This window comes from Calonectris borealis, chromosome 2 (genome assembly GCF_964195595.1).
Source record: "Calonectris borealis chromosome 2, bCalBor7.hap1.2, whole genome shotgun sequence".
Lineage (NCBI taxonomy): Eukaryota > Metazoa > Chordata > Aves > Procellariiformes > Procellariidae > Calonectris > Calonectris borealis.
The window spans coordinates 109,896,191-109,917,756 of NC_134313.1; the positions used below are offsets into that span (position 1 = coordinate 109,896,191).

The 21,566-nt window shown below is 43.9% G+C and overlaps 1 protein-coding gene across 1 annotated transcript in view; it reads right to left on the bottom strand.

Moving 5' to 3' along the window:
- The window catches only part of CNTNAP2 (contactin associated protein 2), a 1,268,404-nt gene that overhangs the window by 431,386 nt on the left and 815,452 nt on the right, over positions 1-21,566 (bottom strand). Inside the window, exon 11 of the mRNA XM_075142928.1 lies at positions 17,749-17,855. Within this exon, the coding sequence (XP_074999029.1) occupies positions 17,749-17,855 (107 nt within the window). The remainder of the gene's footprint in view (positions 1-17,748; positions 17,856-21,566) is intronic.

The window sequence follows — 21,566 nt, forward strand, 5'->3', positions numbered from 1 at the left end:
GAGACCTCTCAGGAAAGTAAGGGGTGCGGGTCTGTGTTTGCTGTTTTTGAAATTTACGTGCTGCCTTCCTGAGACGACCGCTTCCCCGCTTTGTCTGTGTTTAAAACTTACGTGCTGTTTTGTTTTCTAAATACGTGAGACCTCTCGGGAGAGTGAAGGGGTGCAGGGCTGTGTTTGTACCTTACGTGCTGCCTTCCTGAGAAGACTGCTTCCCCGCTTTGTTTTGCAAATACGTGAAACCTCTCAGGAGAGTGAAGGGGGGCGGGTTTGTGTTTGAAACTTGCGCGCTGCCTTCCTGAGATGACCGCTTCCCCGCTTTGTATAAAGATGAGTGATACTAAAACTGTCCCTTCGGGGAGAGAAGTTTTGTTTGAGTTTTTGGAGAAACATAATGCACGACCCTCTGTACCCGGAATGGATTGGGCTCAGGGAAATTGGTATAATTTGCAGAGTGTGGTTGATCGGACGAGTGCTTTGCAAAAGTATGCGAGAGTGAGATCTGGAAGAGGAAAAGCGATTGTTTGTGCTGTTCTTGGTGCCAGTTTAGCTGCTGCTGTAGAGGCGAGAGAACGTTGTCGCGTTGAGGAATCCCTAATTGTTGAATCCCTCCAAAACCTCGTTCGGTCCCTTCAGGGGCAAGTGGCGGAATTAAAGGAACAGCTTGAAGGAGAGAGAGACCAGGTGAAATATCTGCAGATTGCTCTTAAGGAGCAACTCCTTGCGGGCACTGCCCATGAGGAAATACCCCCAAGATCGGAAACTGGTTATCCTTTTAACGACTTGCAGGCAGCAAGAGAAAAAGTAGAGAAATTGGAACCGCCCTCGCTGCGACCCTTGGTTAAGACCGAGTATATTTATGATGATGAGGAGGATCAGTTCCCCCAGGTTACAACCAAGGAGGTCCCCTATACTGCCACTGAATTGGCGAAGCTAAAAAAGGATTTTGGCCGAACCCCTAGGGAGTCGGAGACGGAGTATGTGTGGAGAGTGTCGTTATCTGGGGGGGATCAGATTTTGTTAAGTGAAAAGGAGGCGGAGGGGTATTGGGGACCGGGAGTATTTTTAACTACCGGGAATTACCGCGCCCCTTGGTCTTTAACCCAGCGGGCAGCCTATTGGGCGGGGGGATTGAACCCCTTGGAGAGGGGGGATCCCCTTGCAATCACGGGGACTGTTGATCAGTTGGTGGAAAGTGTGCATAAGGCAGCTTGCTTGCAGATGATGTATGATCGGAAGTTGGAGCCTAGGCAGGAGTCCCCGATGATGATGCCTGTAGATCCTGAGCGAATGACTCCCCTTATAAGGGGACTTCCCGATTCCTTAAAGCCGATTGGTATACAGTTACAGGGGAAAATACAAGCAATACCTCAGGGCGAAAGAGTTGCAGCTGCTTTAGAAGGACTTACACCCAACCGGCACTGCCGGTCCCCGGATAGGAAGATGTGGACTTGGGGGGAGGTCGCCCAAGAATTGATCAATTATGGGCGCAATTATGGCCCTGTAAACCTTCCAGCCACTAAAACAGACTCTAGAGGCCTGAGGCGAACTGAAGTAAAAATGGTTCCACGCCCTGAGGGCGATGGAAAAACACCCCTCTCTAAACCACCTGGAGGGAGGGACATCCCAAATAAGCGCAGCAGTCTGTGGGCAAAGGGATGGCAAAAGGGGATCCCACGTGACTTAATGGATGGATTGCCGACTGACAAGTTAGAAAAACTGGTGTCTGAATGGCCCGATAAATCGGCAGATAAAGACACGGGTTCTAAAAATATAACCCCGAGTGCACCCTCTTTAATTGACTTATCAGAAACAAATGCCCCCCGATATTCGGCGGGAAACTAGATGCTTCGTCCTCTGATGGTGAGCGGGGGGGCGAAGGCTGGATGTACATCAGACAGCTCACCGAGAACGGCCAGGGTGATTTACTAATTACAGGTGTTGTGGGTCCAAAACAAGTCCCGGTCACGTTTTTGGTAGATACTGGGGCTCAAATTTCGGCTATTAAAACAAAAGATGCTACTAGCTGTGGGGTTAAATTTTCTAAACAGAGACTGTTTGTAGCAGATGCATTTGGCAATGTTCAACCACAGGCGTTAGCAATGGTCAGCCTACGATTGCCGGGAGAAGATATTGCTACCACGGTAACAATGGTTGTGGGAGATTTTCCACTCAACCTCCTGGGACTTGATGTCCTGAAAGGGAGGACCTGGATTGATAATAAAGGGAGACAGTGGTCGTTTGGCTCTCCAACAATAGACATTCGACTGCTACAAGCTGCGCCGCCACTTCCCCCTTCGAAGCTTACGAATGTTAAACCTTACCCGATACCCTTGGGGGCCAGAGAGGGAATAACACCTGTGTTAGAGGACTTAAAGGGACAGGGCATCGTGGTTCCGACCCACTCCCCTTTTAACTCCCCAGTGTGGCCAGTACGAAAACCCAATGGCAAGTGGAGACTAACTGTGGATTATCGTAGACTTAATGCAAACACCGGTCCATTGACAGCCGCAGTACCGAATATTGCTGAGCTTATAGCTACAATCCAGGAACGAGCCCACCCGATCATGGCGACGGTGGATGTTAAGGACATGTTTTTCATGGTCCCCCTACAATCTGAGGACCAAGACCGTTTTGCTTTTACTTGGGAAGGTCAGCAATTCACTTTCACCCGACTCCCACAGGGATACAAGCATTCCCCAACATTAGCCCACCATGCATTGGCGCAGGAGCTGGAAAAAATCCAGGTAGAGGAGGAGGTCAGTGTTTACCAATATATCGATGATATACTTGTGGGAGGGGATAAGGTAGAAAGGGTTCAGACAATCCAAGATAATATAATTTCCCATCTGGAAAGTTTGGGACTGAAGATTCCGCCTGAGAAAACACAAACACCCTCGAGTGAAGTAAAGTTTTTAGGGATCTGGTGGAAGGGAGGAATGACATGTATCCCACCTGACACCCTCTCCTCGCTAGATCAGATTAAGATGCCAGAGTCAAAAAAGGACTTACAGCATGTGCTGGGGCTGCTTGTGTTTTGGAGAAAACACATTCCTGATTTTTCAATTATTGCAAGACCCCTGCATGACTTATTGCGAAAAGGGGCACAGTGGGAATGGACTGAGCCTCATGAAGAGGCATTGCAGTTGTTGGTGTTTGAAGCAACTGCCCATCAAGCTCTGGGTCCTATTCACCCTACAGACCCAGTCCATACCGAATGGGGATTTGCCAAAACTGGGCTATCGATACATTTGTGGCAAAAGGGCCCCAAAGGACCCACTCGACCTATTGGATTCTATTCTCGCAGTTTTAAAGATGCTGAAAAAAGATATACAGCTTGGGAAAAGGGTTTGTTTGTGGTCAGTTTAGCCTTGAGAGAGGCTGAACGAACTATCCGACAACAACCAATAGTGCTCAGAGGCCCATTTAAAGTGATTAAAACAGTTTTGGCAGGAACTCCACCCCCTGACGGGGTGGCCCAGAGAGCTTCTGTTCGAAAATGGTATGCCCAGATAGAACATTACTGCGACATCTTCACGGTATCTGAGGGAGCCACAAAGATGTTAACCATTCAGGAGGAGATGGGCCCGGATAGGGAAATGAGTGAGTTCCCTCCCGTAATACAAGTGGCCCCTCCATTTTCCGGGCAGTTACAGAATGTTTGGTTTACTGATGCGTCTTCCAAGCGGGAAGGAAAAACCTGGAAATATCGAGCCGTGGCACTCCGTGTAGACATTAATGAACAAATAATTACTGAAGGGGAAGGTAGTGCTCAAGTAGGGGAACTAGTTGCAGTATGGAGTGTTTTTCAACATCAGGCCCAATCTGCTTCTCCTGCCTATATTTATACTGATTCCTACGCTGTATTTAAAGGCTGTACTGAATGGCTTCCGTTTTGGGAACAGAACGAGTGGGAAGTCAATAGGATACCTGTGTGGCAGAAGGAGAAATGGCAAGACATTCTAACTATTGCTAGGCAAGGAAAATTTGCAGTAGGCTGGGTGGCTTCCCACCAACAAGATGATACTCCTGCAAGCCAGTGGAATGGCAAAGCTGATGAACTAGCCCGATTGGCTCCCCTGCAGAACACCCAAATAACTGAAGATTGGGAACGGTTGCTAAAATGGCTACATGTAAAAAGGAAACACTCAGGGGTTAAGGACCTCTATTGCGAGGCCCAAGCCCGAGGTTGGCCAGTTACCGGGGAAGAATGTAAGACTTTTGTGTCCGCTTGCGAACAATGTCGTACCCGCTTAGAAAGACATCCCCTGGAGGATGACCCCCTCCACTTGAGGGAGGGGAAAGGCCTATGGGAGGCCTGGCAGGTGGACTACATCGGCCCTTTCCAGAAATCAGAAAGTAAGAATTATGTGTTGGTTGGAGTAGAGATAGTGTCGGGGCTAGTCCAGACCAAAGCATTTGCTAGAGCAACGGGGGAAAACACGGTAAAAGCTCTGAAGGAGTGGTTTGGTACCTTCCCCAAACCGCAATCAATTCAATCAGATAATGGCTCCCACTTTATTGCCAGAGTAGTCCAAGACTGGGCAATTCAGGAGGGAATTTCATGGGTATTTCATACTCCGTATTACCCACAGGCAAATGGGATTGTGGAAAGAACAAATGGCTTGCTGAAGCGCTTCCTTAAACCACACAAGCCAGGCTGGGCTGAACGGCTGTGGGACGCAGTGACTAGTGTCAACAGTCGTTGGGGCATAAATGGGTGCCCGAAAATTACTGCATTTTGTCCGAAGGCCCCAACCATTATACCAGCCCCATACGGCCCTGATCATCTTAAAAACCCATCACATTTTCCCGGCCAACCAGTTTTGGTTGAACTCCCTACTGTAGGAGCTGTACCCCTGGTACTGGAAACCCCAGTAAATAAGCATGCCTGGAAGGCAAAAGATGCTCGTGGGAAAGAACACAAGATTAACACGAGGTGGATTGTTCCATCTTTCTAATAACGATCTGTCCGGTTCCTTAAAACGAACCGAGTCTGCTTTCTTTTCTTTTTCAGGTGGAGACTCTGAAGCCAACCAGAAGAAATAACTGAAGCCAAGGATCACCTGAATGGTTTTGTTATATCGTTGAAAATAATGTTTTGGTTAATTATTTTTACTGTGTTTGGTGTTTGGGGAGGCTTCTGTGCCCCCCTTTTCGACGTGTCATGGCAAAATGAATTTATTGTTTTAGGTCAACAAGTAGCTGATACCTTTAACCTTACCAATTGTTGGGTATGTGGAGGACCCTTGGGTTTAGAAAGTTGGCCCTGGACTTCCATCCCTCTTTCTCCTAAATGGTTAGTGAGTAATTACAGTGAGATCAAAAATGATTCCTATTGGAGCGAGGATACGCAACCTTGGACGATACAATACCCGACCCGAGGTGAATATTGTCTAAATCGAACACAGGAGGGTGGTGTTTTTGTAGGAAATAGCAAATGTAATTGGACCTATACATATGGAAACCATTGCTTCATTGAGGGCTGTAAGACAACGCTTAACTACAATAATGAGCCTTTTGTACCTCGCGAGCTGGGATGGGCCTGGGTGAATGAGACCGGACACCGGAAAATGTTTCCTTCCTATTGGTCTCCGATCAATCGCACAAAAAGTATTACCGGTGTTGCTGAAAAATGTTCCTGGCGTAATGATACCGGTGCTTGGTCCTGTTCCATTTACAAGATACCTGGCAACAACATACCCACACTGTTAAACCATCCACTCGGAGCAGACAATACCACATATTTCCAATTACCACGAACCCCCACAGGTCTGTTTGAAAATGGTGCCTGGGCAATGAAAAGTCATTATTGGATCTGTGGACAGCATGCATACAAGCAATTGCCCAAAAATTGGACTGGGGTGTGTTATGTGGGGCTAATTCGCCCCTTGTTCTTTTTGCTCCCAGAGGATGAAGGTGACGGTTTGGGTGTTAAGTTATATGATGATCTCAATCGATATCGGCGGTCCATTGATACCTCTATAACAGGTGGAAGTGGTCAAACCTGGGGTAAAGATGAGTGGACCCCTCAGCGTATAATCCAGCATTATCGACCTGCCACCTGGAACCCCAACGAGTGGATTAGCGGTACTCGAGAACCTATCTATAATTTAAACCGCATCATCCGGCTACAAGCTGTCCTAGAAATTATTACTAACGAGACGGCCCGTGCCCTGGATCTATTAGCAGACCAGGCTACGCAAATGCGAACAGCGATATTCCAACACCGCATGGTTCTCGATTACCTGCTAGCCGAAGAAGGGGGTGTCTGTGGTAAACTGAATGATTCCAACTGTTGCTTAAAAATTGATGACAGTGGAAAAATTGTTAAACAAATTACTGCAGGAATACGAAAATTGGCCCATGTTCCTGTCCAGACATGGAAAGGCTGGGATGTTGACTTGTTTTCCTGGCTCCCAGGCGGCCCATGGGTTAAGCGAGTTTTATTTTATTTGTTATGTAGTTTTGCCATGTTATTGTTCTTGCCATGCATTATTCCATGTTTTATACAGTTAATTCAACGTGTTGTAACCAATATGCAATTTGTAACCACCATTTCACCTGATGGTGTTAAACAAATACACGCTGTGCGTCGAACGATGCCGTCAGTAGTGCGGATTGTATGAATTGCTCTTTTCTAGCCTTTTCTACATAACTATCTTTCTCAAAACCGCCATGGGTCCTGAAGCAATCTTTGAGCCACGGGGTGGTGTGAAAGACTGAATTATAGAACTTTTGTCTCAAAGACTGCTTATCTGGGCGAGGATTCCTTTGGCTGCTGAATATGATAAGAATGGCTGCAAGGCCACAGAGATCTCTGGCTAGTAAGGTGTGAAAGATCTCCAGCTGGCACGTGCTTGGACAGTCAAGACTCAGGAATGCGGAGACGTGTCGTTGCCATGGAAACTGCAGCCCTCAAACGAGAATAAAAGGGACTGCCAAGAGGACCCCGGTGCGATTGCCGACCCCGCCGAAACACCGTGGACCCCGGAGCGACCGCCCACCGCCGGAACACCGAGAGACTTGGACCCCCGGGACGCCACGGATCCATGGTGGGGACTGTTCTTGCAAATCTATCCTGAATACCTGCTTGACTTCTGTCTTTTTACTCTATTCTATCCTATCGCTACTAATTTTCTACTTTTGATATTAAAAGTTGCTGTTTTGGGTATATGGCATTTGATCTCGTTTTGTGTCTTAATCTCGCTCTTGGGATCATATCGAAACCTCCCCCGACTTCGGATCGGGACATTCCCGACATTGGATCGGGACAACTTCCTTTCAAGAGGACAACCTCACCATAAGCAGGGGAGTAGCAAATGTCCCTTGGCACCTTGGTAAGGAAGGGTGAGGAAATGCTGCCGTGCTCTCTGTGTTTCTGCAAACTTCATGCAGAGGGAACCACACCTCTGGCATCCCCACATCCAAAGCAATGTAGATGGTATAAATGCCCTTCTTCACAGAGTCTGGACATCCAGAAGAATTTACAGGGATGCCCAGCAGCTGTGCCCAGTGCACGGCCACCAAGGGCAGGGACAGCCCCCTGGGCCTGCTGGGCACAGGGACTGCCTCGGGGCCAGCCCCCCAAAGGCCTTCCTCCGAAGGATGCCGGGCGGAGGGGCGGCGGGGGGGGCTGCGGCGGGCGGGGTTGCGCATGGGGAGCCCCGTCACCCCCGTGTCACAGTGCCACCGCCCGGCAACGCAGCAGTCACAGTGCCCCTGGGCAGGATAAAAGGCAGCATCCTCCCGTGTCCTGCTGCCAGAGATGGCCCGGGGGCAGCCCGAAGACATCCCAGAGGAAATCCTTGAGGATCCGGTGGAATTACTTGGAGGGGTCTGAGGGAAGAAGACCGAAGGCTGGACGAGGCCGCTGGAGGTTCTCCGCTTCAAGGCCAGCTCCCGGCAGGGCCACCTTCAAAGCTCATCTAATGGATGGAAATCTTGCCTCACTCAGCCTGTGGGGAACACACACCAGCTCCTCGGGAGATAAGAAGAACCACCAACACCTGCAGGTGCCCAGGGCACCAGGCCTTTTCAGCTGGATAGCAGTGGCAAGACCAAGGGAATGCCTTCTGGAGGAGCACTTGAGGAGCACTGCAGAGCTCGCTGTCATCGCCCCCTGCGCAGCCAGGGGCAGCAGCCGTAAGAAACGGAATGCAGAGATGTTGCAAGGGGTCCCAGTGCTTCGGAGCACCCACTGGTGTCCTGCCAGGCACGGGAAGGATTCTTGCCCCCAAGGTCCATCCGGCCGGGGCATATCGCCCCTCTCGCAAGCCCCTGAGGTGGCTCCAGCTTGAGGGAGAATAGGGCTTGGGCATCTCCGGGGAGGCGTGACCAGCCTGTGGGACGAGGAGGCGGGTCTTGCTCACATGCTCAGGGAGTAGCCGATCGCCAGCGCTGGGGTCAGGAAGGAATTTTCCCCCGGGGCAGATTGGCACGGGTCCCCGGGGGTTTTTTGCCTTCCTCTGCAGCATTGAGCATGACCACTTGTCAGGGCTCCTCCCGTCCCTTTTGGCTAGGTTACTGCCTGCTGCTCATGCACCACGAAGATGGCCTCTCGTGCCCTGCAGCTGGGGGGAGCAAGGCTTTTTTTCCCCCACGGTGGGCTAGTAAGTGTCCCCGGGGGGTTTTTGCCTGCCTCTGCGGCACTGAGCACAGCCCCTTGCCAGGGCTCCTTTGGGCCATTTGGGCTAGGTGCCTGCTGCTCGTGCTCCACGAAGACGGCCCTCGTGCCCCGCATCCGGGGGGAGGAAGCTTTCTAGACTCCCGGGCTGGGCCCCAGGGTGGCCCCCGCGGGTTGCTTCTTGTCCTCCGTAGCATTGAGCACAGCCCCTTGCCAGGGCTCCTCTGGGCCCTTTCGGCTCCCTTCTTGCCCGCTGCTCTTGCACCTCCAAGGCACCGCTCGTGCCCTGGCTCTCTCGGGCTCTCTTGCCCGTCGCAAGTTTGGAGCGGGAGCGAGCTCTGCTCCTCCCTTGGCTCCACCTCCCCAGGGCTTCTCGCTTGTGCAAAACAGCCTGCGCTTGGAAGGGCTGCAGGCTTGCTGCACCGTCCGGAGCTGCCGCTTTGCAGCTCTCCCTGCATGCAGCAGAAGTGCTGGGCAGGCACGAAAGCGCTTTTCGTGCATCACCGGCCAAGAAGCGCAGCGGCGCAGCAAGTTTTGGAAGGCAAGAAGTGTGCTTGTCATCGACCTGTGTCCTGCTTTGGAAAATACCCCACGGTACCACACACCTCTTCTTCTTCTTCTTTTATGTGTGGTCGCTCCTGATCCTCATTCTTCAAGATCTCACTCTTGAGGAAGCAGGGACTGCTTGTCCTGCATCCCTGCTGCTACTTTCTGCGGCTCTATGGCTTTCCTTTGCCAGACCGCAAGGGATGTATTTTCAAGCTAAACTGAGAAATGCACCAGCCTGCTCCTGGCTACACATGTGCATTGTGTTCACGCCTGTGAGCATCGGCTCTGAAATGGATTCAGAAAAATAACATAAAATAACGTAACATAAAATAAAATCCTGTTTTCACTTGTAACCTCTGTGATTTGTGTCCTTGAAAGTGGTTTTGGAGCTGAAAATCCCCTGGCATTTCAGGCAAATCAGAGTCTCCTCGTTATTCGACTCATCGTGAATGCGGGGAATAGAATAGACTGGAATAGACTAGACTAGGACAGAATAGTTACGCCACGCTATGCCTGGAGTTCTGCACGACAAGCTAGGACCGAGGCCTGAGGGGTCCACCCAGGAGAGCAGCTCTCTGCAGTGCAGGTCCCGGGCGCAGCCAGGAGACAGGGGCAGAGACGGGCACACCTACAACACGGCTCAGGCAGGGACTGAAGGCCCCAGCCTGAGCTCAGACACGTCCCCCGGGCCCTTGGCAGGGGATGGCGTGGGTGGGGGTCCCAGGGGAGGCCTATGGTCCCCTGGGGGTCCCAGCCATTGAGGCCTAGGAGCACCCCCAGGACCCCGGCAGAAGTAGACTGGCACTGCTCATATGCTCTCCTTTACACATTGGTGGTTGGCCACTTTGGAGACAAGAATCTTGCGCCAGACGGACCTTCGCTCTGAGGGAGTTACTGTTGTCCTCAGGCTCTTGTGTTTGTCCAAGGCAAACAGCCCGGGCATTCCTAAAAATGAGTAGAAAAAATGAGGAGAAAAAAAAATCCACAGGGAAATGAACAGGTATTGCTCACCGCAAAAAGACTCGCAACCGTTTAGTTCACGAGCACGTCCTGCTTCAGACTGAGGGCTTGATCTTTGCGCCTCGCTAGCGTCAGAGGTGTGGGGTTTTGCCATCCTGTGGAAACCCAGCTAAACTGGAGGAACGTAGCAGACTTTCAAAAACCGCACTTCACACACGCTTTCTGCAAATTTGTTCAGATGGTCAAATGATCTCGAGACGATCCACAGCTCTCACCCCCATCAGAAGGTACATGCCTCCTTCCCACAACGTGACAGAACCAACACCTAGGATGGGACATGACTGCCCATTCAATCCCTTCTGCTAGTGCAGGGCTGGGAAGAAATGTCATCAGAGATTTCCTCAGCATGTACTGTTAGGGAAAGAAGGTGGTAGGAAGAAAAACTAGCGTACGATAGGATAGGATAGGATAGGATAGGATAGGATAGGATAGGATAGGATAGGATAGTTGAGGTGGCAGGGACCTACAGCGGTCATCTAGTCCAACTGCCTGACCACCGCAGGGCTGACCAAAAGTTAAAGCATAGTTATTAAGGGCGTTGCCCAAATGCCTCTTAAACACTGACAGGCATGGGGCATCAACCACCCCCTGTTCCAGGGTTTGACCGCCTTCTCGGGAAAGTAAGGTTTCCTCATGTCAAGTCCGAACCCCCCCTGACGGACGCAGCTTTGAGCCATTCCCACGCGTCCTGGCACTGGGTACCGGGGAGAAGAGATCAGCACCTCCCTCTCCACTTGCCCTCCTCAGGAAGCTGCGGAGAGCAGTGAGGTCGCCCCGCAGCCTCCTGCTCTCCAAACTAGTCAAACCCAGCGTCCTCAGCCGCTCCTCAGAGGACATGCCTTCCAGCCCCTTCCCACCTTTCTTGCTCTTCTCAGGATGCATTCAAGTATCTTATCATCTTTTTTAAATGGTGGGGCCCAGAACTGCACACAATACTCAAGGTGAGGCTACACCACTGCTAAACACAGCAGCATAATCGCCTCTTGTGACCAGCTGGTTATGCACTGTTTAATGCACCCCAGGATGCATTTTTCCCTCTTGGCTGCCAGGGCACCCTTCTGTTCAACCAGTTCTTCACGCAGCGCACCATCTTCCTGCTCATCTCGCAGTTGGACAACTTGTCCAGAAGGGAGCTGTGAGGAACAGTATCAAAAGCCTTACCAAAATCCAGTAAAACTACATCCTTTTGTCCGCTAAGTGGATGACCTTATTGTAGAAGGATATTAGTGAGACAGGACTTTTCCTTTGTGACGCCATGTTGACCGTGCCTGGTGGTTGCACTGTCCTTTAAATGCCTTTCAATAGCACCCAGCATGATACACACCATTTTCATGTCTTCAGATGGTAGAAACTTTGGAGGGGTTTTTTCTTGTGTTTTGTCTGTAATGACACTCCACATTCAGTGAAGATGATCATTCTGCTGCTGCCTGGAGGCACTCTGGCTGCCTTGAGAAGATATTGTCTTGAGAATAATCAGCGCATTTTGTGTTCATAGTTATACAACCTGATTCATGGGAACCTAAACCACCTTACTATTAGTGAACAGTCTGGTTTATTTCACTTGTATTATGTTGAACAAGTAAGATAGCCTGCAACATTGTGTATTTTTAATCGCAGCAGACACTTTTTTTGTAAAAGTTGTTTTCTGTTCTTTACTCCCACTTTCCCCTTCCCTCTATCAAACTGTAGGAAAGGAAAAAGCTTCCATACACTTCCATACACATACCGTGACTTGTTAAGACAACTTTTTTCCTGATCTAATAAAGCATTAATTTGCTTGTGAAACTGCAAGGCCTTTTTCTTTTCTACCAAATCTGTTTGAGATCACAAAGAATAACCATGTTGTTCTCAGAACTCCCCCAGTCTCAAGTGAAGTGGAAAACCATACTTTGCTTGTTTGGGATGACTATACATCTGTACTTTTTTTATTTTTTCCCTAAAGTAAAGTTCAGAGCATATTTTTGCCAAATTATGTATTTGCTTTCTCACTATGTAACTATTTCCAAAATTGCTGACAGGAAAATATCATCGCCATGCCATCCTTTCTTATCTAGACTCTATATGTAGCAAGTCCAGTGTTTCAGGTGATTCCTCATTTATGGAAATACAGGAAAATCAGTTAATACAAACTAATTGATGGAGGTCTTGCTAAGATCACAGCCTATGCAGATTATATTTGGCTTACTGATTACTGATTTTGACAATAATCAGGAATCCAAATTACCACTGCTTCTACAATGTGTATAACACAAAGTTTTTTTCTAGATACTATTAAACTCATTATTAAAGCAATATTTCATTTTAGGGATAAGGTCAATATTTCTGGAAACAAATATCAATGCCCATTAGACTTCCAGTGACAATGTATTTATCATTTCTAGAGAAGATTAGTGCTTTATTCCTCATTAACTTTGAAACACATTCCAAATTATAGGGTAACATTTATTCACAACAAGCTATGAGGAGACAAAGCCAGAGAATTCAGAGGTCAATGTCTGTAATATTGAAACTAAGAATCACTATATTGTTTCAAATATTCAAAATATTCATTTTGAAAAAACTCACAGCACATTGCCAATCTAAAAATGTAAAAATAGTGTACGTTTCTTCTCAACAGAGTTGCATTCTCTGTCTATTCCAATGCAATTAATGCCTCTTCTAGTGACAACAGTATGTAAGGTTGTATTTCTCCTGAACTAATAGGCAACAGATTGTGAGTTGGATGTTAGTCCCTCCTACGGAATAACTAAAGATTTATAAGCAAATCCTTTCCTGTCCAGTATTCTTGAAGGAATGGGGCCTGTACACCTGTAAAAGTAAGGACAGTGTTTGTTTGAAGGTGCAATTAAAGAAGACTAGAATTTGTCTCTCATATGAGTAATGAGTAAAAATGGACATAATTAAGATTAATCTTTTAAGTGCAAATTGGACTTTTTTACTACTGGAAATCATTAGGAGAAGGCAAATATGATCATACTAGGTTCTCCTGGCTTTTTCCTAAATCTAACAAAGTTTGTGCAGGAAGTGGTAGGTAGATACATTATAGTCATGGTAAACTCTGTCAGTAAATCCTTTATTGTTTTTCTCTTACATGCAGATTCTAGAGAAAGCATGTATTGAGCTATATATTAAAAATCTGAGACAAAAAAGCTTGAAGGATCATTATTTATCCTGATACATAATTTGTAAATTTATACCACTTTGTTTTAAAGAAGCTGTAAACAGCAGGAAGCACATTAGATCCTAAAACTAGATGTATAACTTGCGCAAAGTGTCACTGAGCGGTTACCCGAAGATCATGATGGAGATGAGAAGTAATAAGGTAAATGAGCTCCCCTTCTTAAAGGCTCCAGGAATCATTTATCAATAGACTCTGGAAAAATATCACCCTAAGAACTCTGCACAGCAGGTCAACCTTTGGTAGGCTGTAACAGTTAATTAGTTCAGGATTAAAATATAGCTGATACAATAAAGCTAGTAAGGATGATACGTACTGTTAATTAGAACCCTAATAACCCATTTAAAAATAATTTTGTAACTGTTTCGTCACTGTAAATCATTATTTTTAAGTAAATACATTCATTTATCGTTTAGTTTTGTCTAATGATAAAATCGATGCTCTAGTCTGATATTTGCCAGGCCACAGCATTCCCTTGGGCACTGGGTATCTGTTCACCAAAAGAAATCTGGCAGTTTTCTAGGGTACTTACCATGCAATGAGAGATAGAACTTTCCAGTATTTTTGGTTAATTCACCACTGAGCTCCAGATACCCAGTTTTAGCTGGATGAAACAAATTATTGTGGAGTAGAGACATCTTTTGCTGTGAATGGCAGCTTAAGCCTTTGACAAATAACAAGATAGTGGACACAGAGCTTGGAGGTTTTAGTGTGTCTTTGAAAGATGAAGAGCCTTCCTGTAACAACGTCCTATTCTGAAAAGCAAATTATTTCATGGTCTTAAAATGGCAAATGTGCGTAATTGATTTACACAATTAGAGATAATAAGAATTAAAGTTGTTACTACAGATTTATTTGTTTGAAATTTTTCCTTCTGTAGCTGTTTATTTTTGGTTTATAGTTTCTACTATGCCTCAGCCCCTGAATACATATTTCTCCATCCCTCTAGACTAACTATTGTTTTCACTATCATACTATAAATATATTATGACCAGACCTGTGTGTAACAAAGCCATTTTGATTCACAAGGATTTCACGCAAACATTTTTCTCTGTTTCACTTCAAGGAGTTCATCCCTTGAGTTTGTCTTTGAATTTCAACTTCAAAGGAAAACCTAAAACTGCGATCTGAAATTCAGTCAAGGCTGCAAAGCCTTGCCTTGTTTCAGGTCAAAAGCTCAGGAAAGTGTTGAATTCCCTGACCAAAGCAAAATCAATTCACTGAAAAAAAACCTTCAGTAACACAGAATTATCTTGTTCCTTTAAGTTCAGCAAAACTCAAACTCGTTAAAATAATCAGCTATGGAGTTGCAATCCTCACTAACATAGTCTTGACTCCAACCTCTTTGAGAAATGCCCCGTTATACCCACTGCACAAACATACATTGAGAAAAGAAATATATATTTTACTGTAGAATATAATACCATTTGTTTTGTAAAATAATCTTATATTTAAGTAAATGGTACTGAACGAGTGCTACCTGCAGTTAAACAGTTTCCTGCTCCGTAGAATCATGACATCTGCTAAATTTTACAGCCTTTCATACAACCAGCAATGCTGTTCAAAATTGCTTTCAGCTAATTTTATACCACACACCAGTTATCATTCCAACTTCCCTCCTTCCCCAGCATCTCTTTTGTACTGCTATTGCCACAAACATCAGAACTCAAAAGCAAAAGGCAGCACACCAAGCATTTCCGAGTACACATGCACACTGCATAAGTAGGAAAGGACAGATAGAGTCAGTATCATCGTAGCAGAGCTGAGGCCCCAGACCTCAGGACAGTATAACTACAACCTTTGACAAGCTTCAACAAATCCCCTCATTATTTGCAGCTATACCTAATACCGTGAACATGGCTGGAACATGCTCTTGTAAATACTGATAGCTATTGCCTGCTCAGTAAAGGCAGAGTTAAGGTTGTCTCAGTCTATAGCTTGACGCTATAATTTTTGGTTTTCACTCATTTTTGTGCCATTAAATTCTATACTCTAGAAAGGTGTAAGACTTCACATACTCTGACAGGGTATCTATCAAGTGAATAACTTTCTGCTTACCCTCACGTTGTAAGAAAGAAGACTTCTAAAAGTACAGCAACACACATGGTAAAAACTAAAATTATGTTCTTTAAACACAAAAAAGAAACAAAACAAAAGCTTAGCCATCTAAGTTAGAAACTTTGCCTCAATTAAAAAAGTAAAGTTTCTTGAACAATGTGTCTCCAAATGACCTGGACAGCTGTAATCTCATACACTTTATCCATTCCATAGCTAAAGACCGGACAATATACTCCAAATCCCCCTTTGCAGTCCAGCAATGCTTTTTACTCGCCTTAATGCACTGTTTTATCCATAAAAGGCAGGTGAAAATCCTATTAAGAGAAATGTTCACAGCTCCTTGGATTATTATTTCTTTCCTTTGTAATAAATGTGATTTCAGAAAAGTGATGCCACCCATTTGTCCTTGCTACTTCTCTTTGGGACTCAAGAATAAAGCTAAGCTATGTTAGGTTATGTCCCAAAAGTTCATCTGCACACCCACAAAGGAGCACAGTCAGACAATGGCAGGAGGGGGAACACAAATAATACCCTGCCGAGCCAGCCAGTGTCCAGGCATCAGCAATTCCGGAGTCTGGGATCTAGGGCCAGCCACTGGGCTGAATGAGCGCCTGAGCTGAGCCGCTGGAGGGATCCACTGTGTGTGGATATGGATGTTCACTGCTCCCAGTAGTGGACATGCATCCTGCTCAGCCAGAGAGGGGAGCAGGATGAGGCCATTGGTGCTGTGTTCATGTGCATGCTCTGTCTATTATCTGTATGGCCAGCCATGTATATATGTATATGTGGTGTACATGGGACCTGTGGGCACATGCCTACCAGGAATACTTTTACGGCCTCGCTAGTGGTTGGACCTGAGGGAATGCAGCTGCATTAGTCTCACCTCTGGCGGGCTGTCGGATCCAGCATGATACATTTTCCTTTAACAGATTATACTTATTTTCAGAGGCTCACTAGATAAAATGTACTTACTTAACTGAGCTTCCATCCCTGCATTTCTGCAATTAAACATCTTAACAGTCTATCACATGTGTAGGAATCGTATTTCCAAGTGGCTGTAACAGATCAGCCATAGCTCTAAAAATACTATACCTTCAGAGAAATACATGAAATTTTTTTCATTGTTTCACTGAAATACTACATCACTGTAAATTCCGTGTTTTCTTTCCCAAGATTAGATGCAACCACACCATGCACATTCACTCTTGGTAGAAAAACGGCTGCCCATGAAATTTCTCCTCCAAGCATTGGTACTTTAAATATCTCTCTTTAACAAACATTCATTTGCCATTTAACTCCTTCAGTTTTACCAGTTCAGTAGCTAGACCACAAAGGACTTTGCCATTCAATGCATATATATGTATTTATAGTTATTATAGAAAATACATTCCCTCTTACATTAATACAATGTTTAAAAATAGAACAGATTTTTGTTGAAATTCAGACAACTGTGAATTGTCAAAATTTTCTCATTGGTTTGGGTTTTTTTGGTTAAAAATGAAAGAATTCTGCAACTACTTTTGTAAAATTTTACACAGCTGTAAGTAGTAAAGTAATATAAATGTATATCTATAAAAATCCTGGCTTCAATTTTAACTTTTCACCTGTTCAGAAGCATTTTTACTCTCTCCTCAATATTAACAGGTTGTTTGCTAAAGAAAAAAGGGAGAAAAGTAAGGACTGGATATGTTTTCTGCATCTTCTAGATATTTTAGAATACACTTTGCAGATTAAAATCCCACTTGTAGTGTACAATAGAAGGAACAGAAGACACATGCTGCTGACTCTGCATACATTGTTCAGAACCTATAAAAAGAGCAACTGTGACTTTTTCTCTTCTTTCTGTGCTTTAATAGTGTAAGACATGTGAAGCTCATAGAAAATATTCTTACTTGAGAAACTCATAACAACAGAGTAAATAATTTGATTTTAGAATGACCAATAATCAGTATATAAACACGCTTCGGGATTAGCAACCTGAATGAGCGCCTCTGGCAGCGGTCAGCAGCTCTCCCCAACAGCTTAGGGCAGATTAACTGTGTCCATCTGAAACTCTAGTGTGCAACTGCTGAGAATGTTTGCTCAGTACACCCAACTAAGATGGCTGTACTGCTTTGGTCGCTTGCACGGTGCAGCACAGTGCTATATAAATACATCTCTATGTAGATAAGGTGGAGTATTATTAAGCCAACACCTCCTTTTAAAAAAGGTTTTAGGATCTTTAACCACCAGAGGGGAAGACTTTGACTTTTTATCTCAATCAAAAGACATCAGTGTCTTCCCTACTCCATTGCAATTTCGAAGCTGCAGGATGGCTTACAGTTATGACAAGTGGCGCCACTGTATCCAGTTCCATCACAAGTGCACTTGAAGCTGTCCCACGTCTGGGTGCATTTGCCACCGTGTTCACAGTGATTGGGCACACACCTGTCAGGATGAGATGCAAAGACAGAAAGAAAAACCTAAATGAGCATCAAGATTTACACAGAGCTAAATTGTGAGCTGCCCAAGCAGTGTATCGTGTCCTTGCCTGGTAATTAATCCTTGTTATTTTAGGGAGATTAACAGAATTTATACCTGAACACACAACTGCACAAAAGATGATTCATCGAAGCTCTGCTGTAGCCCTTTTACAAACAGCAAAAAAGTGCAATAAAGGTGGAATACATTCACCCATCATGAATTAGGGTTCTAAGCTACGTATGACGGGTACTTAGCTGTCAAAACAAAAAGAACATCACAAGTCACACCTCCTCCTGCTGTGCAGGTGGTGTCATGCCTCAAGGACTCCAGTCCCACAAGTGACTGAAAGTTAAAGAAAGAATGCCAGTGAGTTGCTATTTATCCTTCTGTTGTCAGCAATGGGATAAAGTGGAGGCAGATTGCCTGCTGGCTAGGATGGAAATTACTAATCCTGCATTATTAAAACAAACAACAGGCTTCCGTATAAAAGCCGTAGAATTTTTTTCTTCACGGGGATTTGTGGCAAGTGTTGTTCACCTTTCTCCCACCCACCTGCTTTTCTTCTCCAGCTACACTGTTGCTGGAGAGTGGAAGGAATGCAAAAGAAAAAGTGGAACATCAAAAAACAAGTTATAGCAGAACATATATTTATTGTTCGAAATATTATCTAAACGAAATTTCAAAGATATGAGTTTGGCCAGTTTTTTTTCTATCAAAGGTAGTTAAAAATGGGAATTACCATGTAACTTCACCTTTGAAACTATTAAATTTCTTTTCTTTGAGAGGGCTTTGAAATGTCTTTTCAAAGAATCTTTCTTTTTCTTATTAAATTCATTACATTCAGACTCAGTACAGGCTCTGCATTTTTGATCAAGAATTAAAGGAGCTTTTCTTTTATGTTGAGTTGGCCAAATCTAATTCATGAACTACACTTTTTTATTATGACATTAAAAATAAAAATTAGGACACCCCCTATTAGACAAACAAATTAAAATATTTTCATAAATGCATTACAAATTAAGTATGCTTATCTCTAAGATAAATCTGAAGTTCATCATATTCCTGTGATAGTTAACAATACTCCACCCAAGGACAGCTCTTCTCTCCTTTGTAGCAATTTATTGAAACTGAAAGTATCTGGGTGAATACCCTATAAGCTTACAGTCTCATATCTCTTCAAGTTCCAGTTAACAGCATTGGCATATATGACTCAGCTACCAAGAATAACCTAAGTCATGATATGCATTTAAGATTTGAATATTGTGTACTCACATTTATAAAAGATTTTTGGTTGTATGATGCCAGTACAAGTACCTTAGAATATATACAATATAGATGTCTTACATCCTATATCAGCCTGTAGTATTCAAGGCTACCCATTCTTTCTTTTTCAAAAAGATCAGAAAATACTGGGTTGGTTAAAAATAGTGCTTAAAGAAATGCTCTTCTAAAGCAAGAAACAATGCATTTAAAATTTTTGTTTTCACACTAAAATACAGTGAAACTACCTGAGGCAGTTATCACAGTTCAATAAATTATGTTTTCAACATGGTTTAAGCGAATTCATTTAGTTTTGTAAGTAAGTGTGGCAGCCTAAATGCACAGGTAGAGCTGATTACTGCTATTCAGCTAATAGGTGATGGCTTTCTGTTGTGTTCTCAACACCACAAAAGAAAAACAAGAGCATATAATAGTACATTTCTAAACATGCAAACGATTTACAATTTATATGAATCCATAGCTGGTGGGTACAAGAGTAGAGAAAGCAGAGAGCAGTGACATTTCAAAAATAGTCTCATAAAAGTAACTTTTATTCAAGGACATAAACGTCTACAGAAGTTCCTAAATCTGAGTATGGTTTTGTATTTTTTCCAGCCTTTCAAAATAACTGCTTTTGATGTATTTTCTTCTTCATTTACATTTGAACATACATTACTTTAAAAGTATTTTTCCAATGACCAAACTAAACATTTTTCTATGTGAATTTTGCCAGCTATTTATATGAAGTCTCACACATAATGCTAGCAACTAGTTGCACATTTTAGTGCGGTATAACTTACATTTATTGTAGCGTAACTAGTAAACACACCGCATTATTGACTATATAACTGAGGTAAACGACTTAATCTAGGGAAATATGAAAAACAGATATTTATCTGTATCATTTAATGGAGCATATTAAGTCATAAAAACAGAGGTGTTCAGCAAACTCCTTGATGTTAATTTTATACTTCTAGTACGATGGTTAGACTAGCCTACTCTGCATCTGCAAAATTTCTTTTTTACTCATCTGCTTTTCCCTGTTCTAAATATGATGTAGTTAGAAATAAGGAGTAAATAGTATCTTAATATTAGTGCTAACTAGAGTTTAAATCAGACCAGAGGATCATTTCCTTAAGTCCTCCCTCCACCCTCAATTTTCCTTTAGTTTATTTTATCAGATAGAATTATAAGAATTATTTTCTATTAAATCTCTTAGCAAATTTCTGTAACATAATCTCCTGCTCATCTGTCCACTTTTTGGACAAACCTTGCCCACTATAATAAAGTTTACATGAAATTTTAGGTAACCAGCATGTAAAAATTACAAAAAAAAACCCCTCTTGAATTCAGTAAAAGTATCAAGAGGAATATAATTTTGAACTGTAGACTCCATTATCTTTCAAACACATTTCTTGCCGTAGAGTGAGTGATGGTAAGGTACGAATACTGGAAAGATAGAAGGTACCTTGCCTATGTATTTCAGTATACATCTTGCTAAGAAATTTGTATTTTTAAAATTATTTAAGCATATGCAATCACACAGTTTATCTACTTTATGCTTATCATTTAGTATATACACAACATGTATACTCAAAACCAACGCATGATCTATTTGCAGTTCATTTATATTAAAAGACTATGTTTCTAGGCAATTCCATTCTTTAGTCTCCTTTTAGGAATAAGGCTGCATTACATAAAGAAAAAATTAACTTCAAGACCGCACTTCCCTCCTGAACCAGGCTCTGAAGTTAGAAGCTGCCACAAAACAGAGAACTGGAAGTTAAGTTCCTAGTCACTGAGTTCTGTCCTTTCCCATTATGGACACCTATATTTTAAGTTCTGCTGCTTACAAAATCTTGCTGACTCCATTTTGAGAACTTTCTTGCTCTATGTCTCCTTCTGAAAGGCAGGTCTAGAACTTCATCCCTTCAAATGTGATACTTTCTTTTAATTTCCACCTCAAAATTTATCCATAGAGAGTTTACAGATGCTGTTTTGTTTGGTATTTTATTTAGTAACATCGACTTGTGTCTTAAACAACTTTTGTTCTTCTTTGGGATTTACATCTGATGACTTTGTAGAGAGCAATCATAACTTTTCTCTGTCTGTATTTTTATGAAAACAAGTCTCCTGTTGGAAAATAGATTTTCTATTGTTCTTCCTCATAGCTCTGTTCCCACTTGCACTTGTGATCTAATGAGTATTCTGGAGGAGGTCTTACCAATGTTTTGTGATTTCAGAGTTGGACAATATTTTTGTATTTCTCTACTGAAATTATTTTGCTTGATATATAGCATTTTCCTGACTACCTCAGAACAGTGGGTCAAAGTCACCCTGTGATTGTTCAATACATTGAATACCTTCAGTACTTTCTCATCCTTCTTCTCTTCAGTCACTTCCAACCAACGAGCT